The following is a 16307-nucleotide window of genomic DNA, read 5'->3' as shown; positions in this document are numbered from 1 at the left end:
CCATGGAGGCCATTTAAGTTCAGTGAACCCATTGTCATGTTCAGGAAACCAGTTTGAAATGATTTAAACTTTATGGCATGGTGCATTGTTCTGCTGTAAACAGCCAACAGATTATGGGTACACAGTGGTCATAAAGGGAATGGCATCATTAGCAGCAATACTCACTTAGGCCAGGGCATTGAAATGATGCTCAGATGGCCCAAAGTGTGCCAAGAAAATTACACCACCAGCAGCCGCCTGAACTATTGATATAAGGCTGGATTGATCCATGCTTTCATGTTGGCTATGCCAAATTGTGACCCTACCATCTAAATGTCACCAGAAATCATCAGTGAAGATAAAATGTTTTTAAAAAGTCATGGTTGTTCATTTAAATATTCATATAAATATGTGTTAAGTGATAACATACTAAGTGGAAATGGCACACATTACCTGGTAAACAGTGGCATGTTTGCACTGTGACTTGAGTGGATGTGGCTCAGTAAAGAGCGAGTTGTCTACCTCCTGGTTTGATCCCCCAGCTTCACCCACCATGTCAAGGTATCCTTGGACAAGATGTATGAACGCTGAGTTGCCACTGATGCATCTATTGGAGTTTGAATGTGTGTCAATGTTAGAAAAGTGCTGTGTCAGTGTGTGTGGGACTGGGTGAATGAAACATGTAGTAGGAAGTACTTTGAGTGTTCAACTTGAGTAGTAAGGTACTAATCCATGTATCAGTCCATTCTGAGAGTTTTGGAGATATACAGTATCATATTCAGCCTGTTGGAGAATTTATCATAATTGTGTTGTTACTTTGTAATATTAGATTGTTTAAATGTTTTTCATTTTTTGCTCATCATAAACACACCAAGAGATCAAATTATATACGCACAAATATAATCAAGATGGTACAGTCACACTCATGATACAGCAGTAAATATTATGTAATTAAATGCAATTAATCCATGAAAGAAAAGGCAAAGTGGGAAGCAACATATCCTGCTATTGAAGCACTGGGAATGCTACAGAATTAAGCGGCAGTATTCCCCTGTGAAATCATTATTTATAAAACAAACACTCCAACACCAGCTGATCCCGCTCATTAAGTCCAAGCTCCGTGTGTAAACACTCATTCCTTGTGTTTACAGGTAATATGAGAGTGAGGAACCTTGTACTTGTGAACAATCTCCTGTTTCAACACATTTTTCACATGGAGACCAGAGCAAGACATGAGTAGGTGAGGAAGACCATTCATTTTTTTTTTAAGATTCACTTTGAACTTCTGCAGATTTTTCAATATTTTATGAAGGAATGCCAGTGTCTTGTTTAATCTTCTGGTGGAAACAGCAAATTAGCTTTAATAGTACAGGTTACAGAATTCTGGGGGAGGTGGCAAAACAACAACAACAACAAAAAAAAAAATGTAAATGTGAAATGCTTTAATGAAGATGGCAGACAACAGCCGACTTATTCTGTGAGCAGCAGTGATCTGATTCCATGTTGCACTGGGGATGAATCTGAATGAGAGAGCTGACAGAAAGTGAAAGTTATTGTTGAGAAGTTGGAGGTGTGCCAGAAGCTCTGTGCGTCTGCCCCGTCCCTTTAGTCCCTGCAATGTTTCAGACTGATCCTCTGTTGCAAAATGGCAAAAATGGCCTTGATTTTGCTTTCTGGTGAACAATAGTGTTAAGTGCTAAGCTTATTGACAAAGATTTCCTGTGACTACTTTGTGATAAAAATCAGTTTATGTCTGCCTGTTAAATGCTTTCAGTGTTAAGTAGCAGGACTAGAAAATGTTCAGTTTGCACTGAGAAACTTAATAGTTAATGCTACCACTGAGGAGTTACTTTATTCAGTGATAATGATAGAACAGATTTTTTTTTTAAATAAGTCTTCAAATTGCCACTTTAGTTAAATAGTCTGAAATAGTTAAACCATATCTGTCATTAAACCACAAATGTATTGTTTTTACACTGTTGTTCAGATGCTCATGAGTGAGGTTTAGATGTTGCTTTGATTTCTTTAGCAAATTACACTTTCACAGAATTAGAGAAGGTTTTTGGGGTTTTTTTATTGGGTTATTTTTTGGTGTGGTTTGTGGTTTGTTTGGTCGTTGTTTGTTTGTTTTTGGTGTGTGTGTGTGTGTGTGTGGGGGGGGGGGGGTGCAGTAGAAGACCTAAGTGCAGTTGGCTTGCTCTTCTTCCTCTCATCACCAAAAACACTGCCATCTGGGCAGGCCCACACACACACCTGTGCTTTCTGGGAGTTTGCCATGGAGAGGCGAGCAAAGGCCAAAGCACTCAAACAAAGGTGGAGAGTTGGAAAAGAAGGGTGATGCAAGGAGAGACCACCCTTCAGGTAAACTACAACTTCCATCTCTTCAACCCATTTAAATGGTTGACGAATGTATATTTAAAAGGGATATAAAAAGTGATTGTGAAGCAGGGAAATAGATGGAAGTATGCAATGTAGAAATATTCAGTTATGACAATATTATGGCAATATTACTACAATTTTCTATGTTGAACCAACTTTTCTCAATATAAAGCTAACTTATGTGAAACTCCTGCACCAAACCTGACCAGTTTTATCCCCAAGTGGTTTATATTCCTCCACATGTGGACTGAATATTGTAATTCCTGTGGACACCCTTACAAAGTAGCCTTGGGGCAGCATTGGTAAGCAATGCACCTGTTCGTGTGCCGTGAATTAACAGTTATCTACATCAAAAGGGTCGAATCTATACCCCCTGGGCATGTTTTGGCTGAGTTTGCGTGTGTCTGCAGAATTTCTGACAAGGCTGTCAGCGACTCTCCAGAGGAAGCCCACTCCAGTTCCCTCCTCCCCTCTTCACTCACCAGAATAATTCACACTCAGCTATAAACAAAACCGACCGCCAAACATTCTTGGGGGCTGAGTGTGTGTGCGGAGAAGATTGAAAGGATATCTGCAAGTTTTTGAGGAGTGTGAATGTGGGGTGTGTGCTGCAGTGTGTGTGGGTTGGTGCAAGTGAGTGTGTGATTTGGTTTTTAAACAGGGTTGAGTTCTAAATGATCATTGACTAAGCTGTTTTGTGAAGGAGAAGAAGAAGAAGAAAGAGTGGGGAAGGTGCCAAGGGCCAGTTTTACAGAACCTGATGAGCCTAAAAATTAGCTCACAAAAACATCTTTCAGCTTTCTTGGGCTTGGGAACCTTTAGTGCAGAGTTCACAGACTCGTTGGTTTTTTTAATTAAAGCATCAGAGGAGCATCAAACTATGTCCTGGTGCATATATGAATATGTAATAGATTCAAACACATTATTCATTTTTTTTCTCGAGCTACAAGGACATTTGGAGACTGCGAAGAAAAGCAAAATCATTTTAAAAGAATACTTAAATTGCTCTTGAAATCCTTGATGTGGTGGATCTGTGTACGTGTGCTGAGCCTCCAGCAGGATCTGAGTTAAGATTTGTCTTTCATTGCAGACAAATAGACAGAGATGGGTTGAAGTCGATTTGCCGGACATTTGGCTGCACCACTAATCAGAGAGCAGGAACGAGGTCCAGTAGTCCGATGCCAGCAGATTCTTTTCCTGTGTGATTTCCATCTCTTTGTTCTTTTACAATGACCTTGGCTCATCACACAATCAAGTGTCTGATTGGATCACACACAACCCCGACTGGCTTGTCAGCTAGTATGGCCAGTAGTGGTGTGGCGCATGTGTGAGTGGCTGTTGGACACAGTCAAGGCACATCAGAGGAGGTCTGTCTCATCCAATACTCCCATTGCTTTGTGCTGGTTACATCCACAAATGTTGAAAATGCAAATTCTTGTTCACACAGCTTGAATTAGCCAAGACTGATTGAGCTGGGTGGAAATTAGTTGTGAGTAAAAACTGTGTATTTAAAAAAAAAATTTTTCTGGTTTGCCAAGAAGGTGTGAATTTGAGTGTAAATGATTATCTCTATATGACCCTATAATGGACTGGTTTCTTTGAATGAATGAATGAATGAATGAATGAATGAATGAATGAATGAATGAATGAATGAATGAATGAATGAATGAATGAATGAAAGAAAGAAAAAGAACTTTAGTCAGCAAAGTTTTCTCCAGAATCAATATGCTAGAATTTCAAGTAGTAGTGCATTCTGTGTATACAGAGTGAATACAACATTGGCCATGGAGTGTGTTAAAATTTTAATGATCATGTTTTGCCCTGTAGCATTGTGCTTTTTTTTTTTTTGAAACATACTACTGGATTCCCTCATAGGCGCAAAGATGTGAGACTGTGTGTGAAAGACAAAAAGCTGACTTGCTTGGTGACGTGTGGGGGCAGCCTGTACAGACAACCAAGTCTCTGCTGCAATAACAATAACAGACATGAAGCCAGATGCAGTGAAGACAGGCATCAGAGGAGTCCACCCTCCTCTGAAAAGCACAGTTAATAACACCACCCTCTGTGTGCACTGTGTCAGGCCTCAGCAGCACATATTCATTATTCAAGTCTCCCTCTCCATCTATATCACAATTCCACCTTCCCCAGCCTTCACCAGCATAGATTTGTAATTCATCACCCATTCCTATAAATCTTTAATTGTTTTTATGGCACCTGTTGGTATGTGTATGTCTGTGTTCTGGGCATTAAAAGCAAGCTTTACCATGAAAGTAAAATTACTAAAGATACTCTAAAATAGACTGGGATAATTCTTCTCCTAATGTTACATAACATGAAAATATCCTGGAGAGGTGGACCAGTTTAAATTATTGCCTGGGTGTTGGACAGATGCAGTGAAAGAAGATTGATTCTTTTATTCCACCCCCCTCCGTTTCCCTGTCTCTCTAAGCTCTAATACCTAAACAGCGCTGCCACACAGTGACCTTCACCACAATACAGAGGAAAGCTATTTGAAATTTAAAATCACTGAAACAAAGAGCGTGAATCATCCCCCAAATGAGATCTATGAATATTATTTTTGAAAATGTAAAATTCAACATGAGTTAAGAGCATGCAAATTTGTCACCCTAATATTATCATTTAAGCGGTCAGTGATGTGCTGACAGAAGATTTAGTGTGATCTCTCAACTAGAAAGGATAATTTGCTGCCCTATTAAAGCAAGACTCCTGTCTTTGCTGCTGTCCACTGACTCACAAGCCCACTTAAACTTGGCCCAAACAAAGCGCACTTGGCTTTGTAAAGATGCCCATCCACAGTAACAATCTGGCACACCACAAACATTGGTACTGTGCCTCTTTAGTGAACTGTAAAGCTCATAAAAGAGACAGTTCACGAACAGGATGAATAGTTTGCGAAAGCTTACTGGCAGGCTGTACCACCGAGAGGTGGTTAAAGGAAGTTTATGAGACATTTAGGTGGTTGTGGGCACATTTAGCCTTCTGATGAGAAAAAGTTACATTTCAAGAAATGTTTAGCCATTTGCTAATGAATAAGTCAGTGACACATAGTAATAGAGCAAAAGAAAAATGCACAAGCATTTGATATATTCAACTTAAAATATTATGTATTATGTTGTTTTTAAAACTCGAGAATATTTAACAGCACTCCACCGAGAAAAGACACTTCATAGAACTCAGTGTACTAAATGTAGTATTTTCATTTGAAACAAAAAATGACCTATTTTTAGTTTTTCCCTTGAAGGAATGCATTAGTAATCAGTTGATGACCCTTAGACAAGATCATATCTTTTAGTTTTATATGTTGTAAACAAGTGTTGCTTTGAGCAAGAATATACTCAGGACACCTTTTAACCAAGCTTGCTAATTTCACTTTGGTATATGACGCATTCTGACACACTGATCATCAGAGGATTCGTGTTGGCTGTCTGCAAGGCAGCAGCAGAGAAAACTTATCACTTGTGAAAGGACTCACTGAGCTCTCAGCTCCGTTGACTTGCCCAATGCAGAATATTGTCTCAACTGTCTGCGCCTGTAGCTTTATCTGCGTGTGTGGGTGGTTACCATAGACCACATTAATATGGTCTGTCTTTATTTTCATTTATTTTTTGTTTGTTCGCTTGTTTTTTGATTTCAGAGTAAGAATTTCTTCTGATTTTTTTCAGAAGGAAAAAAAAGGCATATTTGAATAGGTGTGATCAAAATACATATAAATCAGAAGGGCATTAAGAAAACTGATCACTGTGCTAAATAGTTTTACACTATAAATTTGTTAGGAAAATGCTCACAGAGGTCATAAATTGAGTGAGAAATAGGACTTTTCTCACAGACTTCTATATATTTTGCAGCTAGAAGAGATGCCTCGTGCTGTCCATCAGAAAGAATGCAGGGTAAGACAGTTTCACACTGGGTTCACTTTTCAGACCAGGTGGCTATGTCCATTTACAGTCTATGCACTCGTGCTCACACAGTCCTGAGTGAATGAAATTGGCTGAGTTTTCTAATAAGAAGCTCTTGATAAACCTTTACTGAGGACATTTTTTCCACCTTTGATTGTTGTTTATTTAGTCATTGATTTTAAATGTTATAGAGAAATACATGATCCTGTTTATGACGTTACTCCTAGTAGATGCTAATGTACACACACACACACGCACACACACACACACGCACACACACACACACACACACACACACACACACACACACACACACACACACACACCAAACAGCTGATAAGACAGGTTTAATAAAACTTTGCCCTCCGTATGTCTGTTTTTAGCGTGTCTAAGAACCATGAGGTACAAAGGTCTATCCAGGTTAGCTGCTCACATGTCACTATCAACCCTTTACATACTTTTTAATCCTCTGCTGTATTTTATTCCCTCGTTCTTTCCTTCCTTTTGCTAACACTTTTTCTCGCACTTATTGTCTGTGCTTGGCCTTTGCACCTTTTAAGCTGTAACACGAGAAGACTGCCTTTTTAGCAAGCTGCATCTTTTGCTGTGTGAGTAACACCACCACAACCACAGCATGTGACAAGCTGCTCAAATCACACCAAACTTGGAGAGCTGGACAACAGGAGGACCACGATGGCTTCATACTGACCAAGAAAAGTGAGGCAACAATGCTATTTTACATCTATCACAATAAAAACTCATACGTTGAATTATACTGTGATTCAGTTTATCTTAGGCTGTGAGGTTTTGGGGTCATGGTCAAGATTTGGGTTCAGACCTCTTCCAGCACTCTATGAAATTTTATTATAATTGTTTGTCTTATGGATGTTTCATCAATGGAAAAGGGAACTGAGCTAAGTCGTATCATGCATGATAAATTTTGCGCTGACTGTGGGCTAAAGATATCCAAAAGACATGAATAACGTTTCCTTTTTTAATATCCTTTTTTAGGTTGCTGTAAAGTGTTGAAAGGCTATTCATTATGTCCAAGAGCAACCTTTGGTCATACAGTAAGTGATCTACTCTGCTTAGAATAAAGAGGGTTATAATGTTCAAATGTCTAATCCAATAACGGAAATTTTCATAAATACCTGAAATTCCTGAGAATTTGAAAATGCTAACAGGAGAGAAGATTTATTTTCTCTGCTGACAAATGTTTTCAATTCGGAGAGTGTGTCTGGTTTATTGAAAAGAGATGCTGCTTAGAGAAAGACTAATCCAGTCCTCCAGATTTTGGTCCTGTGGACACACGCGATCTTCCGTTTGAGACAGATGCTAAAAAAAAAAAAAAAAATACTCAAACAATAGGTTAAAATGCATCATATGTACTTTATGACTAAGACTCTGCCAGGTGTTGTGGGTCCATCTATAACAAGGCTAACACAGGGAGGCAGACATCCATTCATGCTCACATCCACACCGATTTAAAATTAAGTTACCTCCAATCCACTCGAAGGAAATGCAGGCAAGATAACATACAGACTCAAACCCTGAACCTTCTCACTGTGAGGCAGTAATATTAATTAGGGGTGGGCCACATAGCCTCAAAAAAAAAAAAAATTGTGATAAGGATATTTCCTGACGATACAGGAAAAAAATATACTGAACAGCATTTTACTGATAATTCCAGCTTGTAGGCAGCAGAATTTATAAGGGCGTTCTCCATTCTTCTTTTCATTGAGCTGCTGTCATTGATGACAGACTACCTAATTCAAAGTGTGAATCTATTGAAAGCTAGCAGCAGAAGCATTATTGCAGTGGCACTGACACAGTGTTATATCCAGTGAAACAGCATAAATTAAACGGAAGCACAAACACAGTCGAGGCAGTGTTTTCCCTGGAAATTTTAAGTAAAAGCACAAAATAACTTTATAACTTAACGCTTTAGTTTAACAGTAACTAAAGTAACTCAACCTTGTAACTTGTCAGCACAATCTTGATACACAATAAAACTGAGTCTGCATGTACTCGAAGGTGTATTTTTGCTTTAAAACAAGTTTGTTTCCACCTTTTAGTAGGAACAGTTTTCTTGCATTTTTTTTTGCAAAGTATTGTGTTTTGTTGGGGGGCTGTTGAAGTAGCTCCTTTTTTAGGTACGACATGCAGCTCTTGCTCTCAGACATGCCCGGGCTTGTCTTGCTGCATGAATTAGGGAACATAAATGCATAGCATTTCTAAAGAAATGATTGCAATATGGCATTTTGATATGACATAAAAAATTTATACCAGTATTATTGGGGACCATATGATATGGAACAGCCCTAGTGTTACTGCACCACTGTGCATTTTAAGTACAGTGCTTGGATAAATGTAATATGGATTGGACTTTTGGATTTGATTACTGACAATATATAGACAGCGGTATCCACATATTTTTTCATTTAGTTTGAATGTGTCCAAACTATGTTGTTTTGCTTCTTTAATTAAGTACGAACAGCATTCAGATTTAGTAGTTATTATAAATAACTTGCTCATGTCTAATATTGCCCTAAAACTTAAACTGTCCTGTAGAAATTAACATCTTGTTTAACAATTTTACATTGCTACCAGATGTATATCTGTTGAAAATAAACCAAAAAAAAAAAAAATTACATACTTATTTCTCTCCCTAGATATTTGACTGTTTAAGAAGCCAGTGCAGAATCAACATGGACTCATCACTGATAGCTCAGAAGAGAAAAGTAACTGTGTTACCAACAGCAGCCCCTGATGGGGGCTATGCATGGTTCATCCTGCTCGCTTGCTTCCTAGTTTTTGGCCTGACCTTTGGGGTCATTAAGGCCTTTGGTGTATTCTATGTTGAGATACATCAATACTTTGGAACCACAGCAACAGGAACATCGTGGATTACCTCAATTGCAGTGGCCACCATTCACATTGTCGGTAACTACCAGCAATTTTGTTTGCTACTTAAACATTTTGACAGTATTACCTTAATGCCTTTATCTTTCAGAGGCCCCTCTCTCTTGAAGTTATGACCACCAGGTGTCTAACTCCAGTATCTTAAAAGACTGTTAAACATTTGCTTTCTTGTGTGGAGTGAATTTTACTCCATTAATCCCAAAACTATTAGGAAAATTCCCAGTACAATAAGATTGCATTTTGAACCAAAGTGTTAGCAATGGTTTGGTTATACAAGTTATATAGTTGGACAGTAAAGGACACTCTTCTATCTTACGCTTTGTTTTAAGCAAATAACTTCAATTACAAATCAATTATAAAAAATTAAATAGCACCTCTTATCTACTGTGAAGTGTCTAAATGTTGTTACTGAATCAATTATATAAGTATGTCCTGTGTGTCCATTTGCAGCTCCAGTGGCATCTGCACTCAGCGCCCGCTTTAGCCATCGCTCTGTAGTGATAGCAGGTGGGCTTATATGCAGCTTAGGAGTCATATTTGGGGCTTTTGCTAATAACCTCACTGAACTCTACTTAACAGTAGGGTTCCTCAATGGTAAGTGATGTGATGCAAGCATGCTTACACACAAAACCAACTCAAAACCCGAACACACAAAACTGATAGTCGATGTTCTCCTTTGTGGCAGGTTTTGGCTATGCCTTAACCTGGACCCCCACAGTGACCATGTTGGGCTTTTACTTTGACAAGAGGCGCCCAGTGGCAAACGCCTTATCCAGCTCAGGGGAGTGCATTCTTACGTTTGTCCTCACACCCTTGTTTCAGCTGGTGATCAACAACTTCTCTTGGAGAGGTGCTCTGCTGATCTTAGGGGGTCTGCAGCTTAACCTGTGTGTGAGTGGGATGCTGTTGAGGCCCCTAAAAGCCACCAAAGGTGTTACTAATGGCAGTGATGTAAAAGCTGCAGAAGAAAGCTTAGCCCTCAAATCAGTCTCAAAAGAGAACTTGGATGAGATCAAACCTAGTCGTCATGTAGGGAAAGAACTGGAAATATCTGAGGAGGCTGTTGAGCGGACAGTGGAACCATGTCTCGAAGATCCCGAGGACAAACATAATACAACCAAAGACACAACCAACAGAACTAAGCAGACTACACTAAAGAACAAAATTCTTCTCTATGTAGATTATACCCTCATCACAAATGCTCCATTCATGATCTACTCTATGTTTGGGGTGTTTGCTGCTCTGGGTTTCTTTGCCCCAGCTCTGTTCCTGGTTCCATATGCTCGCAGTAAAGGGATCGAGGAGTATCAGGCAGCTGCGCTCATGTCCATCTCTGCAGTACTGGACCTTTTTGGAAGAGTGTTTTTTGGCTGGGTGGCAAACCTGAGACTGGTAGAGACGGTACGTTCAGTGTAATACCATGAAAATCATGTGATAGAAAGGGCATAACACATTTCTGACAACAAACAGATATACACACTGAGCAAAAAACATTTTGGGTGTTGGAATAAACAGTAAATAATTCATTTGTGCATTCTATTTTTTTAAAAACTTTTTATCTTTTGAAATGTATATATATACACACACACCATCTAATATAGTTGTTTGTTGTTGTTTTCTTCATAATGCTTCACACCATACTGTAGGCAGAGTTTCTTTTGTCCTGGCTAAATATCAGATAGTTTAGCATAAAGACTGAAATGCTAAGCTAACTGAGAGATAATAATCTATAGATTTTTTTTTTAAAAAATGGATAAATATGTGAAGTGCACTTAACCTAGTAGTGTTTTTTTCTAATGTTTTGTCAGAAAAGTGTTGTACCTTTATAATATAGTTCTTTGTATTTTATATTTTATATTTGTAATAGAGCAAAAAAAATTTCCATCATATTATGTTTTAACTTTATCATTACTTTATTATTATAATTCCCTTAATATTTTGCCCTGGAATTGTTATTGGTGTGATGACAGCACCTAATGCATTATCAGTTTGCTTCTTCCACTCCACCCAGGTACAGCAGCTGACTGCTACAGTGATTCTGCTTGGTACGGTGTTACTCCTATGCCCACTGGCCACCTCGTTTTCAGAGTTGATTGCTTTTAGTGCAGTTTACGGGCTAGTGTATGGTGCAACGGTTTCCATTCACATCACCGTGCTAGCTGAGGTTGTAAGCATCCAGAGGCTTGGAAGTGCACTGGGGTTCTTCATGCTTATTCGCAGCAGTGGAGGCCTGCTCGGACCACCCATTGCTGGTGAGTTTTGACTGTGAACATTAAAAACCAAAAACATGGTAAATCTTCTTTGAATATCAAAAAGAAATGGATTTCAGCTTTGAGATGTTGCTGTAAAACTTCATGCCATCAACTCTGCTGCTGTGATTGCAAACCAGAAATAAACAAGAAGCTGCACAGAAAAGCATAAAATTCACAACAATGGGATATAACTATTGAATTGGCTATATATTAACATTTCTATTTGCAAAGCTTTAGAAAAATTTCAAAGTCACAGTGTCCTCTGCCATTATCCAGTACATAAGGTCTTACACAGTGGATGTAAAGCCCAGTGTGCCTCATTCAAACCAATGAGATTTTGATATCTTGCTGCCATGCAGTACTGACCTTCAATTAATAATGGATTTCACCAAATCTCCATCTGACTGAATCCTTGTTTTTTTTATATTTAGAGGGCAAGTAGGCAAAAATCATATTATCATTGCACTTTGTGTTAATTTCATGGCTGATCGCTTCCTAAATATTCCTTTTCTTGTTAAATGGAGTTTGTTCCCTGCTGATTTTTCATTCCTTCACATTGCATTGTAACATTTTCATACAAAATCTGAGCGCATCTGTGGTAATGCATGCAAATCAGTTCACTAGAAAAAGACCAAAGATTGACACATGGCAAATAGACATGTTCGCCTAATTGAAAGTGCAGGTGTCCTTAATATTTTACATCTTACAGCCTTGCCAAGATATATTTAAATACGTTGTTAGAAAAAATTGTACTCTTTTGTGGCTTGAGTGGGTTGTAAGTATGCTATCTACACAGACAACCAATACTGTATTTGCAATTATCTTCAATAATCTATCTGCTGATTAAATTAAACAAGTCTTTATTGAACTAAAATGCAGGAAAATGTCCCTGCAAGTGAAATGAAATCTCATTTTGCTCCTCCTCCCTCGCTGTACAAACCAACACATACCATCAACTCTGTCTTCCAAATCAGCGAGCATTTAAACCTGATTATGGAGGTTGTGGCCCACATTCGCACACAACTCTAAACAAAAGCAGTAAATAGAGATTAAAAAACACCCAGCTTGGTTTGGCATCCAGACAGAGACACTCATGCCAGAAACTGGGATGCTTCTGACCACATTCAATAATAAATCAGCTGGGGAAACATCTCCAGTGGAGTGGAAAACTATACTTATTTACACAATTGTAGTTTTTATTTGTCACCCTATTTCATTCATGGATTTTTTTAAAAAGTTAGATTTATTTTCCCCTTTGGTGGATATACTTTTTTAAAATGATTATTATTGTTATATTACTGAGAAGAGTCCATTGTCACTAGTATGTTTATATTGACTTGCTTACCAAGTTCTTAAAAATCACCTAATTGAGATTAAAATGACACCCCCACATTTAAATGTTAAAATAAAGAAAACGCTAAAGGCTGAAACTGACCTCAAATATAGTTAAATGCTCATTGAAGTGAAGTAGATGCAAATATAGCCCATGGTGTCCTATTTTTAACTTAACATGGTCCCTCTGACACAGAGGCTATTTCTAACTACTTCTACTACTTTGATGACCAGAGAGATGATGGATTTTGAGGGTGCATCAAAGCATTCTATTTATGTTTCCTTCATGTGAGTCGCTGGCTGAACTGCCTTAGGATGAACTTAATATTAGTGCAATCCAGTTTCCACCTCAACCTTTTACTTGTTCATGGACAAGACAGATGTAATATTGCTGTGTTTTGGTCAGCATAGGTGCATTCCAGTGAGGAATGGATGTCACTTAAACACATGTACTTTTCCTTTTAGGATGCTTCATTGACAAGATGAGTGATTATGGGACAGGCTTCCTCATGGCAGGGGTGGCTCTCATTGTCTCTGCCTTGTTCCTGCTCCTCCTCCGCCAGATCAACCAAAGGGGTCAGGACGCAGCTACCAAGAGTCATAATACACACAAGGACAAAATAATGCAAAGTCTAGGAGGTGAAGAAAAAGAGGAGCAGGACATGGCATAACAATAGAACATTTTCTGCAGTTGTGAGTTTAAAGTGGCATTTGATCCAAAGATTGCCATCTAATATAAATAATAAATAAAAATGCAAAGACATGTTAAGAATAACCTGCTGGATTGTCATGGTCTTTCTGGTATCTGTATTCTGTAGGATGTTGATGGTTTGAAGTCTTTAAGGCATCTGTTTCTTTCACATACATGCAGGTATCACAGAAAATATCCATTGGTAAAAATATATAAATAAATAGCAACACCGACAAACCATTTTGACATTCACAGTTTGCAGCTGATCTGCTCTGTTGTTTAATTTTCATAAAACACAATTTGCAAACCAAGTTGTTTCTTTTATTATTTTTTTTTAAATGTTAACAGTGTCAGTTATGCAGGCATGTTTACAGTCAGTGGATTGGAACAGATTTTATTGTTTTTTTATGATGCAACTAAGGAACTTTTGTCTCACTATGAATTTCCATGAAGAACTACAGTAGCAGAAACACATGAAGGTTTTGCTTTTTTAACAGAATGTTCAACACTTTTGGTACCAATAAACTGTGCATGTCCTAAAGTGCTTGTATAAAACATTGAACTCAGTTTCTTGATTGCACAGAACTGTACTAACAATGAGATTTGACTTGACTTTGTTACTGAATGCATCTATCCTTGTATGGATAGTATGGAGTTGCCAGTTTTAAAATGCAACTGTGGCTCCCTCCAGTGAGAAGCTACTAATATTGCAATAGCAACCTCCTTGACTACAGGACTGAGCTGAAAATGCAGATGCATGCAGATATTAGATCACAGAGAGGATTACAGACCATTATAAAAAAAATTCAAACAACCAGATTACATTAGGTAAGCAAACCATGTGAAGCATGCTCTCTTACTTTCAAGCCCATTGTAAACAGCCAAAAAGTTATCTGAAATGTTAAATGTTCAATATTGGAGTTGGAGATGTTTTTTGTTTTTTAACTTTCCTCCTGTGCTGCACTGTGTTTGGTATCTGCAAAGACTGGAGTAATGCAAACATACAATAACAAGTATAAATAAACACATCACTCTCCATAAACCTGTAATAACAAAAACCAAAAGGAGGTTTACAAACAGTGGCCCACACTGAAATGCCCCCTACACAAGCTATGCAGACTCACACAGGCCAACACACACACCAAAGGCAAAAGGCTACAGAAATGAAAACTTGCCACAACAAGAGAGCTGGTCTCAAAATACCACAAGCCTTTGATCTACCAGACAGGAACAAAGACCTAATCCATGTTTCATAGAAGCTCTACATGAAAACCAAACACACACATTCATTCACACACAGACACACAGACACACAGTATGCAGTGGCTGACTGCCAAGAGAGGGACGAGGCTACCTATTATCAGGAAAAGGTTATGGTTGGTTTGAACTGAGCAAATGAGTATTTTCAGTTCAGTGAGATAAGATAAGAGGGTGGGTTATGCAGTTTTAGTTTTCAGTATAGGGAGAGATTTATTGTAAAAAAAAAAAAAAAAAAAAAAAAAAAAAAAATACAACATGGGTTACAATTCCAAGGCTGCACCAGTGATTTGTAGGCCATATAAAAGACATGTGCATTTGTCAGCCAACCAAAAAGCATTCATTTTCTTCTGGTTGGGACAGGCTCACTCTGGTCCCCTTTGCACGTTAAAAACTGTCCTGTCAGCATAACAGAAACAGAAATCAAACAAAAATCTTTTCACTGGCCATCAGATCCTAACAAAAAGTTGCTCTCTCTCTACTGCCCCACATGCTGCCTCGTTTTTACAACCAATCAAAAACAACAACACGAAAACCTGTGACAGTGATCCTCTGAAAATAACTGCTTTTCTGCAGGGTTGCCTCTAAAATAGCTTGAACAATGAGAGTTTACCAACACCAGAGGGTGAGACAGCAGACTTTACTGTAGCATTCAGTATTACCCTTGTCTGGAGCAAATGTTGCCAGCACAACTGGCCAAGAGCATGAATTGGTAGCATGTTATTAATTATGATGTATGATTTTATGCATACTTATCAGGGTAAAACATGGGAGAACACTATAAGTTAAAATCATCTTTCAAGTGACCCACTATGGTGGGATGTGTGTTATGTGCATAAAGCAAGAAAGAGAAAACGACTGACACGAGACAGCCTAAATGTGACCCTTTCAACATCATCTCCAATAAAGGAGGAAGCACAAGAAGGGCTTTGAAGTCTAACATGACTTACTGAAGCACCTCCTGGACACTTTGACCCCACACTGGAAAGCCTGGCCTGTGGGTCATTATAGAAACTGAATGAGTTTCTTTTTTGTTCTGACCTTGAGGTCATGGTGAGGAATGCTGCACAGCTACCTGAGTTCAAAGCTTTTGGTTGCAGGATATGAAGAGTTGAGAAGAGAAATGAGGAAATGGAAATTGTGAGGCAAGAGGGAGGAGAAAAAGGATGATAACTATATGTGAAAGATGAGAAACTAATTTGGACATAGAAAGAAAAAAACGCAAAAAGGGAAACTTAAAACTAAGGTGACGCACACGAGGCAGAGCAGTAGGCAACCAGCCATAAATAAGAGGCAGGAGGAAATGAAAAGAGTTCAGGAATGTGAAGAAAGAAAGACAGAAAAAAAGCAATTGCTGTATGCTGTGGAAGCTCTCAGAGTGAGCTGAGTACATCAGATCTTTTGCAGGTCGGAGTCATTAGAGGATAAAATATAATGATGTGGAAGTGAATATAGTCACATAGTGGCAGTAGCTGATCACAGTAATGGTTCTAACCTCAGTGAGAAAGTCGTCCTGATGATGGGAAACGATTAAGCTGGCTAAAAGGGGTTTAGATTAATTAAGATAAATAGCAACCA

General features: G+C 38.5%; 1 protein-coding gene across 1 annotated transcript; it reads left to right on the top strand.

Annotated features, from left to right (window-relative positions):
- The first annotated feature begins 1129 nt into the window (after positions 1-1129).
- Positions 1130-13942, top strand: LOC115782177 (monocarboxylate transporter 2). Its single transcript, XM_030732232.1, has 10 exons — positions 1130-1219; positions 6225-6266; positions 6659-6695; positions 6836-6992; positions 7287-7345; positions 8948-9218; positions 9648-9791; positions 9883-10598; positions 11209-11449; positions 13247-13942. Exons 6-10 carry the CDS (start codon positions 8984-8986, stop codon positions 13450-13452), a joined length of 1542 nt encoding a protein of 513 aa, XP_030588092.1. The 5' UTR covers positions 1130-1219; positions 6225-6266; positions 6659-6695; positions 6836-6992; positions 7287-7345; positions 8948-8983; the 3' UTR covers positions 13453-13942.
- Positions 13943-16307: the final 2365 nt, after the last annotated feature.

Source organism: Archocentrus centrarchus, chromosome 6 (assembly GCF_007364275.1).
Source record: "Archocentrus centrarchus isolate MPI-CPG fArcCen1 chromosome 6, fArcCen1, whole genome shotgun sequence".
Lineage (NCBI taxonomy): Eukaryota > Metazoa > Chordata > Actinopteri > Cichliformes > Cichlidae > Archocentrus > Archocentrus centrarchus.
This window is presented reverse-complemented; position numbering and strand designations above follow the sequence as displayed.

What these genes read in the sequence shown, in the direction of transcription:
- LOC115782177 (XM_030732232.1), top strand. Translation starts at nt 8,984, where the DNA reads ATGGACTCATCACTGATAGCTCAGAAGAGAAAAGTAACTGTGTTACCA. An exon ending in AACAGTAGGGTTCCTCAATG is followed by an intron (nt 9,792 to 9,882) that starts GTAAGTGATGTG and finishes CCTTTGTGGCAG; the next exon opens with GTTTTGGCTATGCCTTAACC. An exon ending in GCTCGGACCACCCATTGCTG is followed by an intron (nt 11,450 to 13,246) that starts GTGAGTTTTGAC and finishes TTTTCCTTTTAG; the next exon opens with GATGCTTCATTGACAAGATG.